Source organism: Tamandua tetradactyla, chromosome 4, assembly GCF_023851605.1.
Source record: "Tamandua tetradactyla isolate mTamTet1 chromosome 4, mTamTet1.pri, whole genome shotgun sequence".
NCBI classification, from domain to species: Eukaryota; Metazoa; Chordata; class Mammalia; order Pilosa; family Myrmecophagidae; genus Tamandua; species Tamandua tetradactyla.
In genome coordinates this window covers 30,822,507-30,841,402 of record NC_135330.1, presented here as the reverse complement: position 1 = coordinate 30,841,402, position 18,896 = coordinate 30,822,507, and the positions used below count along the sequence as shown (strand labels likewise).

Genomic DNA, 18,896 nt, shown 5'->3' with positions numbered 1-18,896 from the left:
GAGCTGCCTATAGGAAATAAAGGGCCCAATCTTGGCTGCTTTGCTTCTCACTTTAAAGAGGAATGTTGTCCTCAGTCCTTTGCATAAAGGTATAAACTGAATGCAGGAAGGATCAGAACAGAATTAATATAATTTATGGCATTTCATTTGGTTCCAGATGTTGTGTTAGGTCTTTCTATAAATTATCTGATTTCCTCCTTCTAATGAGCGATGGTAGTTTGATTATCATCCTGTTTCATAGATAAAGGAAAATAAAGCTTAGAGGAGTTAAGTATAATTCTGCATGGCAGGAAACGGAAATTTCAGACCCAAGTTCTGATCATCTGTTTCCAAAGACACACACTCCTTCCCTCTGCTCCCTGACTGTTACAATTTAACAGGCATCAGAATCACCTGGAAGCAGAGATTTCTGGTTCCCTCCCCTCGAATTTCTGATTCAGTAGGTCTGGGGCAGGGCCTGAGAATACTAACAGCTCTCAACTACCCAGATGATACCGATGGTGCTAGTCTGGGGGCCATACTTTGGGAACTCCACCCTATACCATGATGCTCTCTGTCACACAATTGACTTTCACAGCAAATTACAGCCTAAGACCCACCACGATGCAGTGAGACACCGCAGGCTGCCTGCTTTCTGACTCAGGCGGAGGCGAGGTCATCCAGGGATGCATGCCTCTCCAGGCAGAGCTTGCTGTCAGCCAGGGCCATGGAGCCTAGTCTCCACTGCCCTTCTCTGATAACAATACCCTCCCACCCCCTGCCAGGTTCACCCTGTGGGGAGTGGACAACACAGGACGGCGCTCCAAGCCCAGTGATGTGATTGTGAAGACCCCTTGCCCTGTGGTGGATGATGTCAAAGCCCAAGGTAAGAGAAATGGAGGCTGGCAGAGTCTGCAAAGGGATGGCCCAGGGACTACCACTCACCACGAGGCAGGAGGAACCGAGGAAGTCCAACGAAACAGCCTGGAATTCAGCAAGAATGAGGGAGAATCCAAGGCCCACTGCAGGAGAATCACCTTTCCAGAAATATTCCTCAATCTCTGCCCTCTCATTACCCTCCTTTTATCCCATTAATCCACATGCCATAAGTAAAGGAGCCAGTAGGAGATGCTAATTAAGCCCTGCAAGCATACACGGTCACACATCGGATGCAGTGCCCACGGCCTCTGCCCATAGGATGCTGAGCGGGTCACTTACTCTCTACCTATTTTTTAGACACCTGAAAGGTTATTTTGAATTAAGGTATAGAATGAGTAGAGATTTGAAATTCATTGTTATATCAGACACTTCCTAGTAAAGCATAAGTCAAAATCCTTAAGTCTATATCTTAGTGTTATTATGGACCAGTTTTTGGTAAAGAATTGTCCCTCTGGTGAAAATCCCCCTCGCAACATGATTGATCTTTGTTATTTAGGAGGAATTTGTCTTCCTAAATGCACAAAAAAAGTGCATCTCTTGGGTGTCTCTTCCTCATGATACTCCCTGGCTGGTCTTGATATCATCCCTGCTCTAAGCTTATTCGGATCACTTCCACAAATGGAATTTATCTGTCCTGTGCACTGCTTTCACAGGAATCTAGCATTAAATTGATCTGATCAACCACTACTATATATTTAGTAGAACTGAGCTGGTCGCACTTGCATATTAACAGAGATATTTACTCATGCTGCAAATTTATGTTTTGCAAGTTTCAATAAGAGGCATATGGTGGCCAAGCTGATTGGCTGTTCCCCTCAAGTTGCCTTATCTGTGTCTCCTGACTCCAGTTGTATCAGGTTGACCACAAGGGACAATCCCAGAATGTTCATTCCATGGGTTACATGATGGTGATGTGAGATCACCAGGGGAAGAGGGACCCAGCCTTGCTTTAACTAAAATCACTGATGTTTGTGTAGCACTGTACAACTTCTGAAAGGATTTTCACGTTTGTTGTCTCATTTTGTCTACATGGCATATTAAGAGTGTCGTTACTTTTGACTCAGAAATATGATCAAATCAAGGCCCTTTCTTAAACCTCTTGAATGGTTTGCCATTCACCTTAGGACAAAGGTCAAAATATTGACTAGGAATAGTTGGACCCAACTAAAGTAGCCCCTGCCCACTTCTCTAGCCGTTTCTTGCCCCACTCCTCCCATCAATCTCTGCATATCTATTTCATTGTCATTCTCCGTTCCTCTAACATGCCCTTTCCACTTCCACCACCAAGCCTTTACACACATTGGTCCTGTTACCTTGCATGCCTTCCACCCCCAACTCTTTCATCTTAATAACTCCTCTCAGCCTGAAGATCTCAGACCAAATGTCCCTGCCTCAGGGCAGAAGAGGTCAGGGGCTGTTGCTTCCATGTTTGTTTCCATCAGACAATTTATCTTGGTTTGTTATTATAATCACGTGTTCACCATCCATCTACCTCACCAGTAGGTGCACCCCATGAGAACAGAGTTCTGGTTTCTTTTTGTTTATGACTGTGTCCCTAACATTTGGAACACAGCATGGTGACAGAATGGCTAAAGATCTTCAGTGCTTGAGTCAGAAAGCCAAGGTTCAGATTCCTGTTCCACCATCTAACTGCTTGATCTTGAGCAGGTTACTTAACCTCATACTTCAGTTTACTAACTGTAAAATGGGGGGAAATAGTGGTGTCCTAGCTAATAAGGTTTTAGTGAGAATTAAATAAATTAATTCACTCAAAATACTGTAATAACAGTGCATGGCACGTAGTGAATGTTCAGTAAATGTTAAGTATTATCACTATCTTTAACCAAGCATAGGGCTGACCCTCTAATATGAACCCAGTAAGTATTCACTGAAAAAATAGAAATCACCCCTTTTATAGATACAGAGTAGAGGGAGTACACTGACTGGAGTCACAAGTCTAGATCTAACATAGCTAGCACTCACACCGTTTTTGACCCCAGTCTCATTCCACCTACTACTTTCCCCTTAGATATTTGGAGGGCTATTGGGTAAAAAACTGAAAACCTTTTCTTTGTCTCTAAATACAGATGAATAAGAAAAGCCTGCAGGAAAAAAGAGAATTCAAATTAGATACCAAAAATATTTTTCCTTTCAGGAGTCTTAGAATATAATTGGACATTACAATAGAATGGAGACCCTTAAGAATAAGAGAGGATCTTATTTTTCCAGAGCACCTATCACAAATACCATTCAGTGGGTTGTCTGAATTAAGAGGAATTTATTGACTCATGGTTTTGAGGCTAAGTCAAGTCCAAAATCCAGTTTCAATAAGACTTGCTTTCTTCCTGAAGACTCTAGAGTTCTGGTACTGGCTACAGGCAATTCATGGGTTCTTGGCCTTCCCATCATGTGGTGATATTCTCTCCTTTCTCTTCCAGGGTCCTTCTGACTTCTTGCTTCTTGGTTCTCCCTGTGGCTTTCTCTTTTATAAGGCCTCCAGTAATCCAGATTAAGGCCCACCCTGGTTCAGTTCACCAAACCTAACTAAAAATAATGTGGATTAAGATTAAGAATATGTCTGAATGGGGGTACGTAATAGTGATGTGCCTCACCCTGGAGTAAGTGATGCCTGGCTTTTGAGGGTCTCAGCAATCTGTTGGTGGTAAGAGCAGTCTAAATTGGAATCTCCCAGATAAGAGAGACTGTCTGGAGAGGATCTGTGGCATCTTTATTTCATCATCTTTTGATTTCTTATTCTAAGATGTAGAGGAGCAGGCAATGAGAAGGTATTTCACTATTGCTATTTTGGAGAGTTTGCTGACACCCTTGGAAGTGGCAGTACGCACATTGGAGTCACTTGCTGAATAGGCAGCATGCTGGTGGGATATCAGGGAAGCATTTAGCAAGTAGGAGGAATGCAGCATGATGCTACCTACAGGATGGTTGGGTAGAAAGCAGCCCTGGATTAGAGAATGGGCAATATAAGGAAACTTTCCCAGAAAAGACCACTGCATTATCATCTCTGTAGGGTTCCTTTGGGTTAACTATTGTCCCACAAACTATGTCAAGATATGTTTCTGCCTGCTTGTACTCCCTGACAAAGGAGAGCATGAGAGACAATTTAGGACTGATTTAGAATAAAATGACATTCCCTGTTATATTCTGTTATTCTTATTCTGTTATATTATGTTATATTCTGTTATTCTTTAGTCAGAAAGGAGTCCTGTGAAGGGTGAATGTGGAGATTAATGATTTATACTAATTGAGGTTATCCTTGAAAATTAATATCATTCTAGCTGTTCTACCATAAAACCATATGCTTTGCCTCCTTCAAATCCAGAAGGTGATCATAAATATAGCTCACTCAGGTTTGCATTTAAATCTAATAACAAATGGGAATTACTTTTTAAGTGGCCCAGGAACATGACTTCAGCTCTCAATTATCTAGCAGGAAGCTAGACTATATTCCTTATATGAGCATTTTTCCTATATCAGATACTTTCTGTGAGGAATTTTACCAATTCATGACTCTAAGGCCACAGTAAAAATTTGTGCCATTGTTTTACTGAAATCTAGTGTCAATGATAAAATCAACCCTCTCAAAATAGCCTCCAGATTGGAGCAAAGTTTCCTTATGAAACTTTACTAACAGAGAGCTAGGTCTCATCTACAAATTTCCTAAAATTCAGCCCCTTTGCCTGATGCTAAACACAAATGTGTTTCCATTCATTCATTTGTTAATCCTATAGCCATTTATTGAACCCTGATATTAAACCCTGTGCTAAAGACAGATAACCAGTTAATCTCAGAAGATATGTTCAAGGATTTTATAATAAGATTTTATAACTTCACTCATCCAACAAATATTAACCTCTTACTAAATGCCTCTTCTAGGTATTAGGTACAAAAATTCCTGTCTCATGGAGCTTATATTTTGGTAGGTATGACAGATAATAAAACAATATTAAAGTACTTAATACTTCAGATGATGATATATGTTATGGAGATAGATAAGAAACTAGGATAGACAGTTTCATGGTAGAATTTTAACCAGAGTAGTTTAGAAAGAGAGTAAATGGATAAGCCACACATATCTGGGGAAGATCACTCCATTTGGAGGAGCAGCAGTACACGTTTTCTTGGCATGGTTGAAGAAAAGAAAGTGTGGGTGGGTGGTGTGGAAGGATGAAAAAGAAAGTGACAGGACAGGGGCTCTGAGAGGTAGTGGGGCCAGACCACATCAGCCTGGTGTCAGAGTAAGAAACTGGTCTCTGCCTCAGATTTAGGTGGGAGGGCCAGGAGGACACTGAGCAGAAGAGTTGCATGATTGGACTTCACATTATACAGGATCATTCTGACTGCTGTATTGATAATAGACTCAGAATGAGAGGGGAAAGTGGAAGAGGATAGTAGTTAGAAGACTATGGCAATACAGAGGAGAGACAGTTTTTTAAACCAGCATGATAGCAGTAGAGGTGATAAGACATGCTCCAATCAGAATATATTTTGACAGGAGAACCAGAAGGATTTGTTCATGAATGGAGGCAGAGCACGAGAGAAAGAAGAATCGTGTCAGTCTTATTGTATATATTGTGGAAAGTGCTATATAGATATATGTACAGAAAGCTGAAGGAACATGAGCAGGTTCACCTAGTGCAACAGCTTGTGATTTTTTTTTCCCCCAGTAGAACCCAGCAGTGCAGCCTAGGTGAAGGCAGAGAAAAAGAAGAGAAAGCAAGCTAGTTGAGGGCACCAGCAATAGGCCATGAGGGTTAGGTAGGGAAGGAAGCAAATACAGGGCTGATGAATGGAAAGAAGGGAGGAGCCTAAGAACTTGGGTTTCCATGAGCTTGGAGAACAGGTATAAGAGCAGCAAGACGTACAGGAGGTTGTGTTCATAGTATGTTCTAGTAAGATTTACTGTTTTCAAAGTGGAGCAGTTCTTGGGGTTAATGGCTGACTTTTGGTGGTTGGAGGTTCTAGACTTAGAGAGGACTTTCAGTAAAGTCACCCAAAATGCTGTCAAGAAACAGGGTGAAGGAGATGACTGTGAACCAGATACAAAATTTATTGATGGATACAGAATGATCAGTTGGTGTGTAGGTAGGAATAAGGAGAAGCAGTGAGTTTTGAAAGTACAGAACTTTTTACAGAAAGATGGAGGATTGGTCATTTGCAGGTAGTCATGGGAAGCTGGAAGACTCCTCTTCTCTGGGGACATGTGAGAAGCATCCTTCTGTACCAGAGAAGGCTTCAGATAGTTTCAGCTAAGACAGGGATGTGGAGGTAAGAACAGTGTGTGCCGAAGTCAAAGGTAAAGGAAGAGTTGTTTGTTGTGTAGTAATGTTGATTCCAGAGCACATAAGGGAAATTTTAAGAGGATGAGTTAATATAGAACAGTGATTTTCAAACAGGGTAGGCCTGGCTATCAGCATCAGCATCTCCTGGGATCTTGTTAGAAATGCAAATTATTATGTTCTATCTACTCAGGAATCAGAAACTCAGGTGGAGCCTAGCAATCATGTTCTAACAAGCCTAGCTCTAGTTGATTCCGGTGCACACTCAAGTATGCAATCCACTGGTCTGGAGGAGGCACAAAGAAGCATGGGGAGGGTGAAAGAAAAGACAGACTGGGTTTGGACTAGGGGAAGGAACCTTGCAATTTGGGCACCGCTAAGAATGACGAAGATATAAGGCCAGGTGAGCTCCATTGTCCTCAAGTTTTCATATGCAATGCTATTGTCTGTTGCTTCTACATGGGGACAGATTGAGATTGCAGGTAACTCCTGAGGAATAATGAAGGTAATGAAACAGAACTTCGTTCAGATGACTTTTATTATCTTGGACAAGGAAGCCATAAACAAAAGATATAGATGCTTCCCAGGATTCTCATCTCACAGGAAAAAGAGCAGCTGCCACTGGGGCATGAAAGCTCGATTCTGCCCCTGGAGTCTGTAGAAAATCAGACTACTTTCCTCAGTCCCTTGGACTATTGTATTTCAGTTTTTCTCTCAGGACATTGGGAAAACCAGGATATAGTAGAGAATAAACAATAATAAAAAAAATTAACTCTTATTAGCCTACCTTCTCCCTCATTCCCTTATTTCAGTCATTCTGGCCTCCTTGCTGTTTTCATATATGTTGGCCCATCCAGCCTGGGAGGCTTCGTGCTCATGTTTCCTCTCTGTGGCATGTTCTTCCCCAAATATCCCTGCCACTCACTCCCCCACCTTCAAGTCTTGGTTGGAATGTTATCTTTCAGAGATATTTACCATGATCCCTTATTTAAAATAACAGTGCCCCTTAGCACCTTCCTTCTTCAATTTTATTTTTCTCCACTTCCTAACACACTATACATTTTACTTATTAGGCTTATTGTTTAACCGAGTGCCTTCCCCCACTAGACTATCTGCACCGTAAAGGTGAGCATTTTTGACAGTTTGGGTCACTGATATATCCCAAGTGGCTAGGAAAATGTCAGATACATGGTAACACTCAATAAAAATTGTATTGAATGAATAAATAAATGTAAGCTTCCTATGGCCAGACATATGCTAAAATATCACCTTTATTCTTGCAAAAATTTTGAAAGGTTTAAAGTACTAACCATTAATGAACAGAAAAGCTAAGACCCCAAGAATTTAAGTAACAGCTATTGTGCAGGAGCCCAATTCTGTTTGAAACCCAGGTGCCTATTTGTAACCATGCCCCTGGGTCTGAGGGGCAGTTCCAGCCCTATTAATTTATTCTGCTGCCTAAGAGATCATGATTCTCCTCTAATACAGTCTTCCTTATTTTTGTGATGAGGCTGTGCGTACAGACTCCATGTCATCTCTCCCCTGAATTTTACCTACTCGTATGCATGTTGAAGAGAAGGATGAGAGACACCTATCTTGAATAACTCAAACTTGTATGAAGCTGAAGGCTGGGTAAAATGATAACTAAAAATACCTCACATTCTTTTCCATTCTTTGAGTTGGTGAACTCTTGAGATGTGACCAAGGCTAATGAAATAATATCTCCAACTTCTGTCAATGGAGATAGGAGGAGCCAGTAATCTTCATGCTCTAGGAGCCCAACACATAGATCTTTCTGACTTTAGCATCCATTTACTGATGTAGGCTCTTAAGCACACCCAGGAGTTAGATTTTCTTGGATTTAGCAGATTTTTTAGTAGAACCTGGGCTTCTCCCATCTGTCTCAGGCACATATCTGCTGCTGATAGGAAGCATCAGCCTCCGCTGGCAGGATATTATTGCTGTATTATAAGAATGGTAAATATGTCAGCAAGCACCTTTTCAGCCCTCACTGTCCCTCAGCAGAGACCATCACAATGGGTCTGGGGCTTAGGCTTTTATTTCTCATCACCAGAATTAAGAATGGATTGGCCTCCTGGGGGGTCGGAGAAAGAAGTCCAAACCTCCCTATCAAACACTCCCTGTCTTACATTGAACACAATACGCCCTTGGAATAGTCCCTCTGCATCTTACTATCTCAACTCCAGAAACGACAGACCCTTGTATGCCTCCTAGGACTCCCTTCCACTTGTATTTATGGTTCAAACAACTCAAGCAACATTTACTACTAGGGGCAATTACCCCAGGTTTGCCACCCCCGAGACTTTGCCTCCTGAACATAAAATTGGTTAAACAACTCCAACTCCTGAGCACTGGTGCAAAATAGCAATGGCAGAAAGACCTGGTTTTAAATCTTGGCTATTGCCCACACTGCCTATGTGACCTGGGCAGGCCACCTGACCTTTATCTGAATTTCCTCACTTGTAAAGCAAGGACATTCCTACCCATCTTGCAGTGGTTTGGGGTTAGAATTCACATATTTAAAGTTCTTGGCATTCAGTAGTTCTCTGATAAGTAATAGGTGTTTTAGTTTCCCAGCCACTAAGCAAATACCATAAATGGGTTAGCTTAACAACAGGAATTTATTTGCTCGGGATTTTCAGAGTCTAGCAGGTTTAATTCTTCCTGGGTTGGTATCTTCTGGCTGCCTGACGACGTGTCTTCTCCTTTCTCTTCTGGGTTTTGTTACCTTCTAGCCTCTGGCTGCTCCCTGTGGCTTCTCTTTCCACCTGACTTTCACTCTGCCTGTAAAGGATTCTAGTTATCCAGTTCGAAGCCCACTCTGATTCACTTGGGCCACACCTTAACTGAAGCAACCTCTTGAAGAGATTTTGTTTACAATGGGTCCATATGTACCCACCACAATGTGTAACAAGACCAGGAACAGTAGTGTATCCGAACTGGGTACACAATTCAATCCACCACGCTGAGAATATAATAGATCTTTATTTTTTCAACCACTGTCCTCATTACCTCTTGATCCAAGAAAGAGAATTTTATATCAACCAACAGATCTAAATGCATTGCAAACTGAAATATTTAATGCAATTTAAGGTGGTAACGCCAAGAGTTTGGTTGCCAAAGGGTTGGTATAACCTGAAAAGGAAAGATATCACTGAGCAACCCTCCCTCAAAGTAGATTCAAATTGCTCCCAGAGTGATGTGTTCCATTCATTTGATTAATGTTTTCGATGTACTATATTGTCTCACCCTGTGCTAGCTACTCAGGACACAAAAGCAAGTAAGACCAGGCTCCTGTCCTCATGGGCAATGGGCAAGATAGAAGAGAAAAGAAATCATTGCAACATTTGGGCAGGCTTGAGATAGAAATTTTATTCATTTCAATCCAGGGAACACCTACAATGATAGGTCTATCATTACAAAAGTCCTGAATTCACTTGGATTTGTGACAAGGAATCAGATTGCTTCCTTTAGCTTTAAGTTAAGAGAATGTCAAGTAGGCAAAGTCCTGGTTTGGGAACCTGTGGATTTAGTTTCCTCATCCCCAGAACTAACATTGTATCTGAAACAAACAATTTCTCTTTAGATAATAGTTCCCAGATGTTTAAGGGGAAATGTAAACTCATCTCCTTTTCAATAGGTTTAATGATAAAGTACTTTGAGCTCTGTAGGAAAAATATCAAGGCTCCGCAAAGTCATTGCCCCTTTGCTATATGACCAAGTTCACACTTAGCAGTGTATGGCCTTGAGGCAGAAGGGTAAGAAATATAAATTAAACCCCAAGCCTACTCATTTGGAACTGCAGGATATCCTGTGTCACCACAGATCTAGACTCTTGCCTTCACTTGCATTCCCATAGTCATGGGCCAGTTTACTTCTGACACCATTGTGACTCCAGGGTGATGAACCTGTATTCCTTCATGCTGTCCAAAGCCTAATGCAAAAGCACTTAATCTTATTCCCAAGTCAAATGCCTGCCACTGCTCCCCAGGACTTCCCTGCTGTATCTGCAGAGCCTTCTCGGGACCCAAGCACATGCAACCCGGAAATGCAGAGGAGTCAATGCTTCATGGAGGCATATTTGGACCAGTAGTGCTAGAAGTTGACAGATAAAGTCTCCTTCCGGCATGGAACAGTGGGGATTCAGTAGTTTGATACACTTTCTTCTGCAAAATGTGGCGACCAGCTTGTTAGGAAGGTGGCTAGCTCCTTAATGCACAACCTTATATTTGCTCTCTCTCCTTTCTTGCCTCATTTCCCTTTATTCTCAATATTGCTTCCCTGGGATACACTCTTCAATTAAATATTAATATATGAGCTTTTGCCTCTGGCTCTACGTTTTTAGGAAACCTGGGTAAAGTCACAGAATATTATAATTACAACCCACCTTGGAGGTATTCTAATGCAAGGCATTAGTAGTAAAAAGAAGAAGCTGAAGTCCAGTGGATCAGAATTAAAGTGAATTACTCTGACCACTTTCTCCAGGCTTCGGGCTCATATTCTTAAGGTAATATCATATATAGATATATAGATATGATCATATATACATATATGCATTTACATATACACGTATATACATGCACACACATATATGTGTCTCTGTATAGATAGAGAGATTCTTCTAGTTGCCTTTTCTTCTCTCCTCAGAAATTGCAGACAAGATCTACAATCTCTTCAATGGCTATACCAGTGGGAAGGAGCAACAAACTGCTTACAACACCCTCCTGGATCTGGGTTCTCCCACTTTACATCGAGTCCTCTACCACTATAACCAGCATTATGAGAGTTTTGGGGAATTCACCTGGCGATGCGAGGATGAGTTAGGCCCCAGGTAATAAACAAGCTGCATAGTCTCTTTTAAAGACTTCAGTTCTTTCAACTTTGGTACCTCCTATACTATAATCTTGCATCCATGAATTTGCAGAACTAAGGTGCTGGAAGAAGCAAGTCTTGTGTTTTATGACAGCTCAGTTCATGCAGATTAGTTTTGGATAAACTGTGCTTAAGTTGTCAAATTATGAAAGTATTTCCTGAACTCTGAAATAACATTTGTTCTGTACCTGGTTCCCCCACTCTGTATCAAGCTGACACAGCATTCCACATGCACAAACTATAAGAGCCAAAAACCTTTTTCTTATAAAGAAAATTAGGAATTTTGTAAAAGAGGTTATCTGAAAGTATTTATTGCATATGAACTTTCCACATGTCATATGCATTATACAGACATATGTCAAGATAAATCTCCATATTCTTTTGAAAGGCAGCATGTGGGGAGTCGACATCATACCTTAAAATCTATCTTCACCGAAGTTAGGATAACATAGTTGCCAACTCTGCTGTGGCCTAATACTCAATATCCACTGCTTTAAGTTGTACCAACTTAATAGAATTCTTGGAAAAAGAGGAATGAGAAGAGTGTGTAGAGAGGTTACTTTTCTTTTGCTCTATTCTAGTCATAGCTGTATATTGCTGCTTTGGGAAAGAAAAAAAAAAACACCCTGAAAATATTGGAATTTTCACAGACATGATGAAGAGGATTTTCTCATGGAATGTTGTACCTTAATGTTCCCACTTATTTATGAGCTCATGAAGAAAAAAAAATAGAGCAAGCACTGTGAGAATTGGGCAAATAAAAGAAAATGAGCACTGTGGAATCCTTAAATGGCACTTAAAGAATTCTTGCACTCCAGCTGTTAAGGCTGGAGAATGGAATCACCCAAAAGTCATTCCATCCAGTCATCACCTCTGACTGAAGTGCCAGGGGCAATCAGCCACAGTGAGGCTGTGATTACCTTCAATTATCAACTTTCCTAGAAGTCATTTTCCCTCTATTTGCTTTTGAAGGAAGGAGGAATTTGGAAATGTAGGGTTATCTTCTTGAGATAAGATGATTTCACATATAAGGTCAGACAAAATCTTTCTATGTTCCAGAAATCATTTCCTGATGTTCGTAAAGGTTGATAGTCCTTGGACAAACAGATGCCACTGCTACATACCAGGACACAGAGGGAAACAATTTCTTTGTTTCAGTTTTGATAAAAAGCAAACTTTGAAGTAGAAAGTAGACACATATTAAGAAATGTACTCTCGGCTCCTTATCTTATTATTTCTCCTTACCTTATTATTCCTCACATCTAATTATATCACCCTCCCCCCACCCCCAATATTCTTGTCTTCTTTCCCTCCTCTCCTGCCTCCATCTTTTCTTCTTGCATCATTGAATGTCTATCTACAGTTCTTTATTAGGGAACATAAGTGTCATAATTTGAATAGCACTAGCATTGCACATATCATCATGATTTCCAAGGGTATTTGGATTGATTTTAAAATACAACTTAAAAGTCACAAGGAAAATGGGTTAATGAATAAAGTGAGCAGGGGAAGTAATGCAGACCTCAGGGCAAAGGAAGACCAACTACTGCAACTTTCCCATCACTCTTCATCACATCCCAGGAAGCCCTTTTATATGGAATGCTAGTCTTACAAGGCTATGTATTAGGAAATAATTGTAGTTTTCATTAGCCTGTGGAAAATAAAGTTTTACTTTTTAGTGTTATGGTTCTCAGGGAGAACCACAGGAAAGGAAAAGTCCTTTACCTTGGGGTACACCGACCTACTTTGAAGTTAGTTGTGAGAATGAATATAAAAAGGTCTGTGGGCTACACACTTCCTAGGAACAAGCAGGAAAGATCCCCTCAGTTCAGTTAAATCCAAATCCATTAAAATTCGCTGAGGCCTCCAAATTGAGTCGAAGGTTGAAATACTTTGAGAAGGCCATCTGTTGCATTTTTATTAAGAAAGAATAAAGCTGCAGGCTCTGAGATGATCAAATGCAGACCCAAATTAATTATTCTGAAAATATAAAGTAAGCAGTGAAAGCAGCAGCAAAGACTACTGGGCAACTAAACTCACCGTTTTGAAAGGATAGTTAGGTTGTGTTCTTTTATCCATCACTTGATGATTTAGATGCTGCCCTTCACTCTTCCTTCCTCCACTTTCCAAGAATTTGTCCACAATTAAGGATGCACGATAGGAGAGATAAAAGGGAAGAGTCACCAAAGTCTCTGTTGATGACAACCTTTGGAATGCCTGCTTGGCCAAACTGCAGAGCCTGATAGAGGACAAATCATTTGCATAAGATGCTATTTAGTTGACCTGCAGAGTGTGTGTTTGATTTCCTCTGACCCACCATGAAGTCGGAGAAAATATGACTTGCCCCTCTGATGACTTCACATCACTTTTAGCCCTTTGACTTTGTTGTTGAAGCTCAACACCTTCCTTCAGCATCATCTCAGTCCTGTTGTAAGCATGCCATCTTTGGAATGCAGTGATATCATCCGTTGTTGATATTCATTGTCAGACAGAAGAGGAATGAAATGAATGTTATTATTGTTCTTTTAAAAGCTCCTTCTTATAAAAAAAAGCTCCTTCTAAATGGGATGCAGAAACTTCCAGTTTCTGGAAGGAATTGTTAATTAAATTAGTAAAGAGATGGTTTCTCAGATGAGAAGTTAGCTTAGCAGTCAATAAATACTACAAGGAGTACTGTTCATCAGAATTTCCAGAACAGAATTTTGTAGCCCCACATGAGCTTGTTCAAATAGAAGAACCTTTTTTCATGGGTTTCTTGTTTCTTAATTCTTTGGGCAATGATAGGAACAAAGCTGAATGAGTGACCCTTCTCTTTCACTCATCTTAAATTTCCAGAGTCAAAGCCATGGAGGCCTGAGAAATGACACCAGGAATGAGCACCAGGAAAAGAACAATCCACTAGTAAGGTTGTCTGACAGTGCATTTTCCCCAAGCTATAGGTCAATTTCTCAAGCTCTGCATTCTTGGCCTACAGTGTTCACTCCTTTCCACTGTGTGTGAACTTGCTGAGATTTTTTTCTCTCTTGGGAACCTGCAATAGGCTCAAGTGTCTTTCATCACATCTTTTTCCCCACTGTTTTGTTTGAGGCTTAACAGCAATGACCGCCTTAATTTCCAAGGAAGATGGAGGCATAGAGCATGAGCTTACCTGGAGGCTAATTACCGGATGTGTGCGAAGTGAGCATCTGCATTTTCCCAAAGAAAGACTGGTGTCAATATGAGCTGAGGGCAATATAGCCCTTACTCTTAGTACACTATGATTACCTCAATTTGGGCATAATTGATAATATTTTATATATCCTTGACTTTAATACATCGGGAGATAGCATTGAAAAGGGAACTATTCATTCAAATACATTATTCATCATTTAGTGAAGAAAAATAACTGGCTTCAAAGAAAACTGATTTGATTTCTCTTTCAAAATTGCTAACTCCTACAATTTAAAAAGGGTATAAAATCCTACTAAACTCTGATTTTCTGAGTCACATTTCTTCTTTATTTTTCCTTGTTTTATTTTGTTTCTCTGTTTCCTTTTGATGTCCACCCTAGTTTGCACATTCCTTTATTTACTTGACAAGTATTTGTGGACAACCCACTGTTCTAAATGCCGAAGGTAGAGTAGAAGGCAAAACGGGCTAGGGCTCTGCCCTCCTGAAGTTTAAAGTCTCACGCGAATAATGAAGTGCCCTTTCAGGCCTTCTCTTCTTTCTAACATGAGTGTCCTCCATATTTGACCCATAGGAAAGCAGGCCTCATCCTCTCCCAGCTTGGGGATCTCAGCAGTTGGTGTAATGGACTCCTCCAGGAACCCAAGATAAGCTTGCGACGCAGTTCACTGAAGTACCTGGGCTGCCGCTACAGTGAGATCAAGCCCTATGGACTAGACTGGCCAGAGCTCAGCCGGGACCTCAGGAAGACATGTGAGGAGCAGACACTGAGCATCCCCTACAATGACTATGGGGATAGCAAAGATGTTTAACATTGTGATGCCAGGGAGTGGCTGCCATCATGAAGCAGGACAGAGGCGGAGAGCACCTGGGTCGGTTTGTGGCTTTTTAATATTTTTTAATGGAACATTACAACCTTCAAAGGCCAACATCTAAACAAGGGAGAACGTGATCCCTGCTCCCTGCAGAACTTCTTCAGTATGATGTTTTCTATCTGCATGATCACAAACCCATCTCCCCGTCCCATGGCTTCATGCAGGGAGTCATTTTACTTTGGGGGATTACTTTGGGTCTTGTTTTACAGTTGATTTGTTTAATTCATTTTTTTGTGGTTTCCCAAGAGGTTCATCAAAACACTCAAGGCCTCCCTTGCTCACTGAGTTCCTGAATCTATTGCAATTGGGGACTGAGATAATACCAGAAAGTTATTAGACCTGCCCTAGGCCCTGCCCTTAGGAAGCATCTTACCCTGGGCACCTCAGCCCTTCAAAGACAGAAAAACAGTAAGAAACTTGCAGAGAGTGGCCTGTGGCCAGGCCTCAGGGCTTCACAGCTTCACTCCCACTTCCTAGTGCAGTCTCCACACCTCAAAATGAACCCAGCCTCCATTAGAGCCCCGATGGGCCTCCCTGGTGTTTAGGTGTTTCAAGACAACTCTAGAATAAAATCTCCCTCTGGCATATCTCAGCCCTCTTCTCAGAACAACATGATCTTTGAGAGGCAACAAATTGCCACCCATCAGATCTCCTGGGTCAAGATGTTTTTGAGAGGCAGCACAATGCCACCTGTCAAACGCACCTTCAGAGCCATCTACCTGGAAGATTAGTTGTGAGCCTACATTCTAGAACAGAAGTGGAGATTATTGTTTAAAAAACAAACAAGCAAACAAAACTCCTGTGCCTCCTTTGGTTGAACTTCTCCAGACCACCAGTAACCATCCAAGTACTTTGATTCTTGGTAGTCCCTGTGCCTATTGTCCTGGGCGAATAAAGCTTGGTTGATGTCTGATCTAGGCAGGATGGCTTGAAACCTCTCAGTCAGTATTTTAGGGAACTATAGCTATCACTGATCATAATCAACTTCTGTCCATTTTCCCTCTGCTAAATTGACTTAATTATGTCGCTACTTTTGCATATCATTTCTCTTGATGACCATCAGCAGGAGTCCACTATGGTTGGCCCCCACCAAGTCACTGAGATTAGCAGAGATTCTAGGTAGGCAGGCATCACTTACCACGGTTACAGGCTGAGACATGGCTTCTGCCCCACTGTCTGGAATGTTGACATGGGTAGAAGGGGAGGCTCAGCTAGCAGGAATCCCAGCCTTTCAAAAAGTGATGGCTTTTGTTGTCCCCACACACCTCAAAGTCCTGAATACACACCTTCAACCACTGCCTTTGACCCGTGCTCCTCACTTGGAAACACATGAGAAAGATCAGGAAGTAGGGACTGAATCTATAAGGCTAATCATTGAGCTATATTTGTTTTTTTAAATAGAAATAATGACAGTTCACATGTATTAAGAGCTTACTGTGTGCCACATACTGCTCTTGGCACTTTACATATCATTGAGTTCTCACAGCAACCTCTGAGGGAAATGCTATTCTCACTTCCATCTCAAAGATGAGGGAACTGAGACAAAGAGAGGTTACACAACTGGCCTCAAACTCCTCATGTACCGCATGCCAGAGCTATGGTGTGATTTTTTTTTTCTGTTGGACTCCAGAACATGGGACTTTAACCACTCTGCAATCTTCAGTACAGTTTTCAGTGTGGCCTATTGCATTCAGCTGTCCCAACTCTGAGCAATACAGGGAGCCTGTGCAAAGAGCATCACCTTTCCTCCAGCAACCATGGTGTCCACTCTGTGGTGGAAGGTAAAGGATCCAAAGTGCACCCTTAAACCTCTGGAGCCAGAGCACCCTTTGGGACCACCAGCTGTGCAGCACACAGGCCTTCCCTGATGACTGTAAATGCAGCCTACAATAAGCCTGGAACAGGTTTCAGCCCAAAGCTGAAGTACTTCCCTTTCTGCCTCTTTCCACAGAAAGATTGAAAGATGTATTTCATACTCTCTAACGCACCTGCTTCCAAGACTTTCTCATTCCCAGAACCAAGGATAACAGAAAGCTTGGGTGTCTAGACCCTGGCCATTGCAGGGGCCACAGTTAGAATGCCTCAAGGGACAAATTTTTCCTCTTGACCTCACCATTTACAGAGATGAAGATGCTATAGACAACTACATACCAATTGGACAGGGCTGAGGACAGAGCTATCTTTGCTGCTGCTACTGTTTTGCCATCCTTTTATTCAAGTCTAGGCAGAAAATCCCAGTGTCCTGGCTTTGAGTGGGAAGATGGTGAGGTTGCCAATACCTCCCCGTCCCAGCCATAGGGGAGATGCTAGCTGATGGGACGAGAAAGGACAAGAAGTGACATTAGGGTAACCCCTCTCTTTCCTTCCTTTCTGTTTTAATTTTGGATACACCATCTCCCTCTGTTCCTCTGTCTTCTTTCCTGCTCCCCCAAGTCCCTCCATCTCCTTTTCATTCCCTTGATCTTTGTCTCCTTATTTTCCTTTCAGTGAGCACTCCTCTTTCATCCCTTTCCTTCCTTATGATTCTGTTCCTCCTTCAATTTCCCCTTGTGCTCTCCTCACATACACACACACACACACACACACACACACACACACACAATGCATGCAACTGTATGACTTAGTCCCATTTACTTTTAGGTTAGAAAAGAGACTCAATGTGAATAGCAGGGGGTGCTCTCAGGCTTCTTTACTGTTCACTGGAGGATTTTCTGCCCTAGGATGATACCATCTACCACACCCTGATGACCTTTCCCAGAGTTTGCCCGAGGAACCCATCCTGACTAAAAGGATAATGGTCCTGGGCCAGTATTAGACCTCAAGTTTCTAAGCTGCCAAGCATATCTTAAGAGAATCACTTATATCCACCAACACTCTCTTAGCTCTGGGTCTCACCGCGAGACCTCTGATGTTTCCTCTTGAATGTACATGGATGTACATGTACTGTAATAGCATTAGACCTTTAACTGTGTGTACAATCGTTTTCCATGGAGTTTGGTCTGTTTGTTATCTTTAGTTAACCTCACTTCTTGATATTCAGATGTTCTATTACAAAACTGATTGTGACAAAAACAAAAACAAACACACTTTACTACTGTAGAAGGAAGAAAGAATATCATGTAACCAGTTTCAGGTATAACAGTATTGTTTAAAAGAGAATTACTGTATGATTACAATGAAAAAAATAACTAAATAATAAATGAAGTTGTTAGTAAGTGCTGTGTGTGTGGACAGTACCTGTGTCTTTCAATAACTTGAGTGATCGAGCTTCATTTACAGGAGAATTGTTAAGGTTTTAAGTGTTATATCTTAACACAGATATTTAGGTTTTGTAGACTGTCAACCTAACTAGAAAAAACTTCAAATGTTTCACAGAACATTATAAAGTTATTGTTATATAGTAGTGAGTACCAACTTCTCTCTACCACCTCCTCCAAATAATTAGCCAGTGCAATGTACTTACTGTATATCTGCCCTTTGCCAGATGTCATGCCTGCTGTTGAGGATGTGGGGGTGAGAAAGACAAGCTTGTTCTCCATCACAGGGCATTGGGTTTTATGGGGAAAGTAAGACAATGAACCCATAGCTGAAATGGTGAAGAGAATGATGACAGAGTACAGAATGCTATGGATTGCTGAAGTTTATACTTTGGACATCTAAGAAAAAATGCTACAGAAGTCCCTCACACTCTTACTGTTGTGACATCTGGGATAGGCTGACCATCAAGAAATGCTTCCTTGTGAGT

General features: G+C 41.4%; 1 protein-coding gene across 6 annotated transcripts in view; it reads left to right on the top strand.

The window, feature by feature from the left end:
- The window catches only part of ASTN1 (astrotactin 1), a 325,640-nt gene extending 307,274 nt beyond the window's left edge, over window positions 1-18,366 (top strand). For 5 of the 6 annotated variants that reach the window (XM_077157091.1, XM_077157089.1, XM_077157088.1 and 2 more), the window contains 3 exons: window positions 765-865; window positions 10,884-11,067; window positions 14,851-18,366. In XM_077157091.1, coding sequence (XP_077013206.1) covers window positions 765-865; window positions 10,884-11,067; window positions 14,851-15,088 — 523 coding nt within the window. In that variant the 3' untranslated portion in view covers window positions 15,089-18,366. Of the gene's footprint in view, window positions 1-764; window positions 866-10,883; window positions 11,068-13,943; window positions 14,313-14,850 lie in introns of those variants that run through there. The other variant, XM_077157092.1, reaches the window with a different exon arrangement.
- Window positions 18,367-18,896: the final 530 nt, after the last annotated feature.